Source organism: Lathamus discolor, chromosome 12 (assembly GCF_037157495.1).
Source record: "Lathamus discolor isolate bLatDis1 chromosome 12, bLatDis1.hap1, whole genome shotgun sequence".
Classification (NCBI taxonomy): Eukaryota; Metazoa; Chordata; class Aves; order Psittaciformes; family Psittacidae; genus Lathamus; species Lathamus discolor.
The window spans coordinates 232,953-242,788 of NC_088895.1; the positions used below are offsets into that span (position 1 = coordinate 232,953).

Genomic DNA, 9,836 nt, shown 5'->3' on the forward strand with positions numbered 1-9,836 from the left:
TGCCTGGTGCATAGGGGAGAGACTGCTGGCTGCTGTTAGGGAGCAGCACCATGGGTAGGAGATGAGATTTGAGAACTGCTTTGCTATCATTACCCTCTTCTAGGGCTTCTCTTCTTCTGTGAGTTGCCATTGTCTGCATCTGATGGTCCACTTAGATGTCTTGGTATCAGGTTGCTTTCCTGCAGTTTATTAACCATGATGTTCTTCAGGTGCCCTTACAGAATGGGCAGGTATGGCCAGTAGCAGTGTTGAGAATCGGCTTAGAATGTCATATGAACTGGAACTGGCCAAAGCCACCCACCCCAACACTAGAATAAGATCTGAAACTTCCTGCAGTAGAAAGTGGCGAAGTAATTCGTATGCTGATGCAGAGGCTTGCTAACCGGTACTGGGTGTGAGGACAGAAGGGAGCTGTTTACAGTTGACTTTCAAACTCAGTGCAAGTTCACTTCTGTGCACCTCTGAACAGATTTGACTAAGCCCTTTCTCTGGTGTAAGGGAGGTTTCAACACAATGACTTTGTCTCTTAGTAGAGGGACACCAGAATCCCTTGACCTCATTTCCCCACAGGATTTTGGTATGAGAATGTAACAAGGAATATGAGGCCAGTCTTGTGGAATTACTTTGTTAGGCTCTCCTGCCTTAACAGTTTTCTCAGTCATTTCCAAGCCCCTCCCAAAGAGGAGGGGCTTTCCTGTCATTCTTCTGGTCTTCTGCTGTTGGCATCCTTCCAGAGACTCATTTAAGAATGTTTCCATTTTCTTGGCAAAACATTTTTCCTAAGGTGTTGATTTCCTGGTAGGCCAGCAAAGCTCTGACAATACTCTGGGAGCCAAATCTGTCTTCCAGGTTCACCTAAAACTTACTAGATACTGTATTGTTGTGGTTTAAGCCCGACTCTGGTAACTCAGAACCACACTTACTCCCTACATTCTTCCTCCCGCTGTTCCCAAAGGGATTGGGGAGGAGAATCAAAAGGATGTAACTCCCACGGGTTGAGATAAGAACAGTCCAGTAACTAAGGTATAACACAAACCCACTACTGCTACCACCAGTAATAATAATGATAAAGGAAATAACAAAGGGAGAGAATACAATTGCTCAGCACTGGCCAACCGATACTCAGCCTGACCTGAGCAGCAACCTGGGCCTCCCAGGTAACTCCTCCCATTTTCTTATACTGAGCATGATGTGCTGTGGGATGGAATACCCCTTTGGCTGGTTTGAGTCAGGTGTCCTGTCTCTGCTTCCTCCTGGCTTCCCATATCCCTCCTCATTGGCAGAGCATGAGAGACTGAAAAGTCCTTGATTGGAGTAAGCATTACTGAGTAACAACTAAAACATCGGTGTGTTATCAGCATTGTTCTCAGTCTAAAGTCAAAAACACAGCTCTGCACCAGCTACTAAGAAGGAATAAAATAACCGTTACAGCTGAACCCAGGACAGTATTTCTTTTAGTGAATAAATCTCTGACTTCTTTTGTGTTGTTATCAGCAAGAGCCTGACTTCTGAGGTGAGCAGTGATTTCAGGACTGGCTGTTCAGTTTGGTTTGTACATGCCGTCATTGCAGCAGTGAGTTTGAGGTCCTCTAGTATCAGTTGATCCCAGGCTTCATTAGATCCTTGTTATGGATGCCTTGTACAAAATTTGAGGTCTTCCAGCAAGCATTTTGTGAGCATGAAGCAAGAACTGGCTCAGTAGATCCGGTGCTTTTCTCACTTTTTTTTTTGTGGCCCCTTGTCTGACAGTCACTGGATACATGGTAATTGGGGTGGTCCCTGGGCATCAAATAGGGTTGAGAAGCACTACAGGAAAAAAAATTACCTTGTGGCTCAGGCTGTGTATTTCTAACTTGCGAAGTGTTTGTCTAACAGATGTGTGTCTGAAATGGCGAACGCTCCCCTTCCAGCTGAGTTCAGTGGAGAAGAATTACCCTGATAGCTGGGTCTGCTCCATGAACCCTGATCCTGAACAAGACAGGTAAGAATCAGTTAATATAAAGACTTTCCTCCAGTGTGCTTTATCTGCATATGTTTATTTTTTAGCAACTGTGCTTTTGATCCTGAAATTGTACATGTGTTTCCCAAGAAGAAAACTACTGGTTTTGAGATTGTGTGTCCTGCAGAAAGGAAGGCAGTTTTACTGCTGCCTTTGGGATGGGTTGTGGGGACAATCAATGCTGTATGAGTGAGACAGCACAGGTTACTGTCATTACTGAGATTGTCTTGCATTCCTGTCCTGCTAGATGTGAAGCTGCAGAGCAGAAGCAGAAGGTACCATTGGGAACTCTGAAGAAAGACGTGAAATCACCGGAAGAGAAGCAGAAACAACTGGCTGAGAAAATCCGCCAGGAGCAGGAAAAGCTGGAAGCTCTGCAGGTGAATCTGGAGGTCTCCAGCTAAGCACAGCATGCTTGAGGGACCTCCCAGTGCAAATCACTAGACAAACACCTTTGTCTCAGCCTCTAATGCCACCTGTGCTCCTTACTGGGGCAGGGGTGGTTTTAATAGCATAAAATAAGCATCTCAGCTTGCTAGGGAAATGGGAGGGACTGCTGGTATTTGGATGAAGTGATGTCTCTTGAAGGACACAGAACACACCTTCTAACAGTTCTTGATTTGAAGCTGAAGAAGTGTTTGCAGGGCTGGGCTAAGGCAGGCCCTGACAGCCTTTAAAGATGGGCCTTCCTGAGTTTTGGGGTTTTTTTTTATAGAAAACCACTCCAATTCGATCTCAAGCTGACTTAAAGAAACTGCCTCTGGATGTGACCACACGGCCTGCAGGGGAGGTAAATGTGATACCACTGTAGGATTTGTACTATCCTTAGCTATCCTTATTTTCTTACATCCTTATTTGTGCTGTCCTTAACTGCTCTGAAAAGCACTGATTGACTCTTGGTGTCTTTCTCTCTCTGTACCCTCATTTGTTTCAGAACACCCAGTCACCAACCCGACCTCAGCGCCCACGATCTCCTCCTTTACCTGATGTAATCAAGAATGCTCCCAGCAGGCCACCATCTTCACCTCTGACCAAGTCCACCATGCAGCTGAAAAAGAGCTCTTCAGCTTGGCCAAATGTCAGCACTCCCAAACTGGCAAGCATGCTCTCCAGGGAGGAGGCCAGCACTTCCAGGACACACCAGCATACTCTGACAGCTGGGAAGTCTAACAGCAATTTAAAAACTCATGCCAAACCAGGTACAACAACAAAGCCACCTTCTGCTGCCCTGCAGAATCCCAGAAGCTCACGTGAGACACCCAGTCCCAAATCTGCCAAGGTGCCAGCTGTAAAGAAATCTGCCACTGTCAAATACCCACAGGTGAGACTCAATGGGATGAACACTGTCAGGTCCTTACCTACTATTTCACATAGCCTGTCTTGCACTATTGCATGGGATTTGCACTGTAGTCCCTACACAAAGTAACGTTTACTTTACTCTTGGGTTAGGGTGCCATTCCACACCCCTTATGAAGACTCGTTTCATCTCTTTTCTGTTAGACCAGACTGTTTCCCCAGAAATGAAGGAATGTTGAGTGGCAGGGTGAGTGTTTTCATGATCACTTAGTACCTGCTAAAACCTGCTGGAAAAGCTAATGAACTACCAAATGAAATACTGGATTTTGAGGGCTTTCCTAACTTGGCTGAAAGAAGGATTTGGTTGGAAGCATGCTGGAATTATATCTTGAGCCTGTTCGCTTTATGCAGGCCTCCACCACTCGGAAGAGAATCTTGAACACCTCAGAGGATGAGTCTGAGGAGGAGGAGGAGCACAAGAAGGAGAAGACAAAACGGGGCAAATTTGTGGCTGTGAAAGAAGAGAAGAATTCCAGTGAGGTGGTGGTAGAGGTGAGAGTGTACTGGTTTCCCCAGCAGAAGGTATTTGTCAAGTGTTTATAATCTTGGTGGGAGGCAGCTAATCTGAGCTCTCTCCTCACAGCTTACAGACAGTGCTGGAGAAGAAGAGCTGGCAGAACTGAAGAAATCTCAGAAAGGTGAGAAATGAGCCCTTGAACTGCCTTCGGTATCTGCCACAGTGGAAAAGAACTGTTGCAGAACTAGACTCGCTAGTTAAACGTGATTTCATTAATGACCTTTTTAAAATAAGAATTAATGTAAATCTGGGTCCCAAACCCCAAGATGACTAACTGACATGAAACATTTTGGTCAGGACCCCCTTGATTAGAAAAGAGGCAACCGTAGCGTGGGAAGATCTGTAATCAGAGGCCTGCGTCACGTTAATGGGTGTGATGCTTGGCTGCATGCTGTAGACTGATGTCACCCTTCCTCACTGAATGGATCGTGGAGCTATGTTAGCTAGGAGATGCTGAGGACTGTATCTAGACCTGTTGCACTGCTTGTGAGGGAAGAAGGGCCAAGAGATCCCCAGGAAAGATGATAGCCAGGATGTATTGCACCTTCTGCCAGAGCAGGGCATTTCTTTAGCTTCTTCCTAAGGAGCTGTCTGCAAACCTGTGGCAAATTGGCCAGCATGGGCCTGGAAAGCCCATGTCAAATAGCCCAGAGTACAGAGGAAAACTTTTGTCTGAAAATGCCATATCTTGTATCTTAATGTTTCTAAGTAGGATTTGAACTGAGTGACAGTGGTGGTATGATTTGTGTACCGTTTGAAGGAATTGTCACAGGTTTAGGTTTGCTCTTCACTGAGAGCGGCTGTCTTCACTAGAGCTACTGCAAAATGTGCTCTCCAGCATCAAAATGCTTGCAGTCATCTTTACTATTGTCCTTGCAGATAAAGGGCTGCATGTGGAAGTGCGTGTGAACAAGGAGTGGTTCACAGGCCGTGTCACAGCTGTGGAGATGGGCAAGCATGCAGTACGCTGGAAGGTGAAGTTTGATTATGTTCCTACAGACACCACACCAAGGGATCGCTGGTAACTATCTCTAGCTGCTGGATTTTGGAGGCTTGCTTTGCTTTCAGGAGGAAGACCCCTTTTTACTTCCATAGATGCAGAAGACAGATATGTTACTGTCATGTCAGGGAGTGTATATGTGCTCAGGAGTGTCCAGCTGCTTCATAAGGAATGACCAGGGCAGACTCCATCCAGTCTGCCCATCATTTTAGTGTGATGTTACTGTGGAGGCAGCTGTTGTGTAATCTAGAGGTCTCAGAGTGAAGCTGGGTGCAGGTTCTGATGAAGCTGTTAACAGTGGTTCAGGTATGGTCAATGTAGAAAAAGATATTTGACTTTCCCTCACTGTTTTTTTTTTTTTTCAGGGTAGAGAAGGGCAGTGAGGATGTGAGGTTGATGAAGCCTCCCTCTCCTGAATACCAGGCTCCAGATACACAGCAGGAAGAGGAGGTCATTGTGGCAGAACCTTCTACCTCAGACTGTGTCAGAATTGAGCCAGACACCACCGGTCCCAGTAGTAGCCACGAAACAGTAGACTTACTAGTCCAGATCCTTCGGTGGGTTCACTGCAGTTCTGGTGAGCTGCTGCAGTCTGATTGCTTAAGTCGTGTAAACTCCAAATTCTGGCTTTGTGTTTTTCTTTTCCTGCCTAGAAATTGTTTGCGGTACTTCTTACCTCCCAATTTTCCTATCTCCAAGAAGGAGCTGAGTTCCATGAGCTCAGAAGGGTTGTTGGCGTTTCCCTTGGTGAGTTCAGTATATCTAGAAAAGTAAGTCTGGGGATTTTCCCCACACACATTCCATTCTTATGGCAAGCATCCATCCTGTTGATGCAAGATCACACTCTTCAGAAGATTGTTTGGGTCCTTCGCAGACTAATGCAGCTGAGAAAAGAATTAAACACTCTGAAACATGCCTGAGGTCTTTTGACAGTTATTCTCTGAGGACTTTTTAAATTACCATACATCTGTGTGGGAAAGCTGTTGGCTGCTCCTATCTGAACTTCTTGTCCATTGTGGCTAAGCTTTTAAAAAGTGAGGCCAAGTTAGATGTTTGTAGAAACAGGATGTAGTCAGACCTGTTTGTTTTGCCCCCAGCCTTATAAATCCAACTTAATTGGCAGTATTCTTAAAAATGGGAGAGAACACAGAAGCCAACCTACTCACATTCCTCAAGGGAAGCAGGCTGACTGCCTGTGGGGCCGCTGTGCATCTTGAGGCTTTTGGTGCAACCTCCATTTATTTTGGCAAGGAACAGATGGGGGCTGAGCGTACACCAGGATCCCTGTGCTGGTGTTGGAAGGTCCAGTGCAGGCAGAAATGCAGAGAAATGGTAGTGGCTTCTCTGACTTCTTTCTTCTCTGACATACTACAAAGGGAGATCTTTTCAGGAGGCATCTGTAGGTTACAAAATCCACCTACAGGTGACTAAACAACAAAAGCCACTGCTTATTTGGCAGTCTTCACAGTGCTATACTCCCTCATTCACAGTCTGTCTTCCTCTTTTCTGTTAATTCAGGCCTGTGCTTGTTACTGGTGCTTCTGCTTTCACAAGGCATATTGGTCCTGTCAGGAGTTTTCTGCATGTGTAAATGTTCCTACCTCGCAGTAATAAACTGTGTTGTCTGGGCGATCTATACGAAGGAACTTGCAATGAACAGAGGCTGTCAGATCTTTCACAGCATACCTGTGGGTTTAGGCTTTTAAATACATACTGCATCCTTAATCTGAATTCAGGCAGCTTTTGTTGAGGTTCTGGTCTTTGAGGAACATGAAAACCCTTGTGACTGTTGTGCTGCCTCTAGTAGGCAAATCAGAAATGGAAATGTAAGTGTGGGAACACCATGTGAAGAGCTGGTGGTGTTCGGTCATGGGATGCAGGTAGCTGGACTCTTCCACAAGCTGTGGATTTTCTTGCCGCTTGGTGCTTTTTCTTGACATATCATCTGATGTGTTTTGTTTTCTACAGAAAGAATACTTCAGACAGTACGAGGTTGGTCTGCAGAACCTGTGCAATTCATATCAGACACGCGCTGATGCCCGGGCCAAAGCCTGTGAAGAAAACCTCCGCAACTCAGAGAGAAAGCTGAAGGAAACAGAGGAGAAACTGCAGAAGCTGAGGACTAACATTGTGGCCCTTCTGCAGAAAGTGCAGGAGGTAGGTCAGGAAGGGGTGTGAAACCAAAAAACCCCATGAATAGCAACCTTCTCAAGACCCAGGCCCCTCCATGCACTTGAGCTGTTTCAGTCCAGCATTAATGGGCTTCACCTTTCTCAATTGGGTGCAACTTGGGCTTAGATCATGAGAAGCAGCTGAGAGTACAGCTCCTCTCGTTGTCCACCTTTTGGGTTCCAGGCATCCTGATGAGTGTTCATTTTCATAGATGCATTTTTCATGGCATGTATATAGTGCACAATCTCTATTTGTTCTTTGCTTTTTGCTAGGAAATTTGGGGCTGCAGGAGAATTTCCCTGGGCACAGGCCATGTTCTGCAAGGAATTTCTGCCCAGATCAGCTTAGTAAATCTGTTGCTTGAGTGCGCTGTTTGAGCATCAAGTGCTGACTGATTTCCGGGCATTGTCCGTCAGGCTGTGACAAGGAAAGGTGGTGGTGCTTTCACAGCAGATGTCAGCAGCTGAAGAGGGCTGGAAGTTGGGGTGTAAAAGCTGACCAGGACAGATGTTGCAGAGGATGCTGTACTGGTGTCTTGTCTGTTCTTACGCTGCTCTTCAAGATGCACTTCTCACTGGTATTTCTTGTGCCTTTGGTTTCAGGACATTGATATTAATACAGATGATGAACTGGATGCATATATCGAGGACTTGATTACAAAAGGAGATTGAGAAGCCCAGTACAAGTCCTAGAGAAGTGCAGAGGAGCTGGTTGCTGCGATGGGATTCTTGCAGTGGAGGACTATAGTAGCTGATGAGAGAGGGTTTTTAGACAGTACCTGTGTTGGTGTACAACTTGTGACTTGACGCAAAAAAGACATTTGTGCTGTTGGCAGGCAGATGTTTAACATTGTAGTGCTCTGGATCTCTTCCTTTTGCTTATAAATATTTATTTTTAAAAGAAATAGGAACTGTGCCTGATATGATGGGAGGGTTGCTGTGTGGTTTTTAGTGAGGTAAAAGCATGAGTACCCTTTTGCATCTGGGGTATATTCATATGCTATACCTGGAAGACTAGAGCATCCTGCCTAGCAAGGCAATTTAGAATCTGGCAGCAACCTAAAAATAAGCTCTGGGCTATGGAAAAGGAGGCCAGGATTTGGACTTCAGAGATGCTGAACTTGGACTAGAGGAAGTCAAATCAGTAATTTGAGCTGCATGGAGGAGGTCAAAGTACAGCCCCTGCGTGAACATGAGTGGAGGGGATAAAAGCCCAGTGGTTCTGAAGGGGTTAGGAGTAGGGGATTAGCACTTGGCAGTGCCATGAAATTCCCAAATATGAGTTCTCCATAAGCAGATGGAATTGTCACCATGCTAATAGTCAGAGGATGAGGAGCCTTTTATAAGAGGATGGCCTCCTAAGCTGCTCACAGTGGGTTGTGATCATCAAAAGGAGAAGGCTGGAGTTTACATTCTTTTCTAGCAGTCAGCTTATTGCACGCTTACTGCTGCTGTTTCTCTGAGACGTAATTGCAACGGCAGAAGAACTCCTCAACCAGCTGAAAATAGAGTGACCCTCTATTCTGTTGTCACTCCCTCAGGTCTGTGTTGCTTTGATCAACTTGCTCGTCCAGGTAATTTTATTGGGAGTGCTGGAATGTGGTGCCTGTGGAGGCCTGCACCACTAAGTCCCATTTGGGTCTGGGTCAGCAGCCAAGGCAATGCCTTTCCCTCGTTCTCCCAGCTGAAGGCTACACTACAGCTCCAAGCAGATCATGTGTGGTGACCATGGTGACTCAGTTTGAGTTCAGTGCCTGGGCATCTGCTCAGCTTGGCCAGGGCAAGAAGTCCGTGACCTTGGTGCTCAGAAAACTGAAATCCCTAGAACTTGGCAGTTTGAAGGAAGAGTGTGACCAAGAGGTGCCCAGCTTCAGGAACATCAAATGAAATGGACCATTGGCGTTCTTTTGACGGCTGAATGTGTAATAGATGTTTTGCAATAAAAAAGTCCAAACTAAACGTGCTGCCCAGAAAATCTTAAGCACTAATGGCTTATAGTCCTGGAGAACTCTCAAGTTATACATACTACAGGAAAGAGAAGGCTTTTGCTTATTACTTGAATTCCAGGTCTTTGCAACAGCCTGCAGTGAAACTGACTGCTTCGATTCAGGATCTGGGCCTGGATATCCTAGTATGGATTAATGTAAGGAGGATCCTCCCACCCCCATACACCTTGAACTAAGGGGCAGCATTCCTTCAATGCAGGAGCAAGCGTCACTGGTTGTCTTGATTTCCTTGCACATGCTGGAGGTTTTGTTCATTGTGGTGGCATGCGGGTGCTTCAGGTGAATGATCCTTCTGTAGAAGCTGAGGTTTATATTAAGGTGAAGGAAGAAAGCTCTGTCCTCTGCAGGTGGCCAGCATAAATTCTGCTTTATAAGATTCTGGTTTTATATTTTAAATTCTGATTTTAATTCTGGTTTAAGAACCAGATTTTATTAAAATACAGTTCAGTTGGTGCAAGCTTCAGCCTGGAACACCCAGAGTATATACTGTTGTGGGACAAAGAACTCTTGCACATTTCTTGAGCTTCCCAACACAGCTCCACCCCCAGCTTCTGCTCTCGGGTGTTATTCGGGTTTTTTCCTCTGTTCTATGGAAACTTCTCATTCCCTTATTATCATTATTATAAATGTATTATTTATTATTTTATGGCATTTCCATTCTTTGCTCCTGTCCTGGGTATTTATGCTGAGTTACTTTTCTTCTCTGGGTTTCCTTCCACTGGTACGCTTGATGTGTCCTCTCCAAAGGTCCATTTTGCGAGGAAAAGCCAAGAGCTTCTTAGTGCCA

At 45.5% G+C, this 9,836-nt stretch overlaps 1 protein-coding gene across 4 annotated transcripts in view; it reads left to right on the plus strand.

The window, feature by feature from the left end:
* Positions 1–9,002, plus strand: part of MORC2 (MORC family CW-type zinc finger 2) — a 39,189-nt gene extending 30,187 nt beyond the window's left edge. For 2 of the 4 annotated variants that reach the window (XM_065692327.1, XM_065692326.1), the window contains 11 exons: positions 1,876–1,981; positions 2,247–2,379; positions 2,715–2,789; positions 2,934–3,320; positions 3,707–3,847; positions 3,939–3,993; positions 4,752–4,893; positions 5,238–5,429; positions 5,526–5,619; positions 6,841–7,029; positions 8,585–9,002. In XM_065692327.1, coding sequence (XP_065548399.1) covers positions 1,876–1,981; positions 2,247–2,379; positions 2,715–2,789; positions 2,934–3,320; positions 3,707–3,847; positions 3,939–3,993; positions 4,752–4,893; positions 5,238–5,429; positions 5,526–5,619; positions 6,841–7,029; positions 8,585–8,671 — 1,601 coding nt within the window. In that variant the 3' untranslated portion in view covers positions 8,672–9,002. Of the gene's footprint in view, positions 1–1,875; positions 1,982–2,246; positions 2,380–2,714; positions 2,790–2,933; positions 3,321–3,706; positions 3,848–3,938; positions 3,994–4,751; positions 4,894–5,237; positions 5,430–5,525; positions 5,620–6,840; positions 7,030–7,646; positions 7,949–8,584 lie in introns of those variants that run through there. The other 2 variants (XM_065692328.1, XM_065692329.1) reach the window with 2 other exon arrangements.
* Positions 9,003–9,836: the final 834 nt, after the last annotated feature.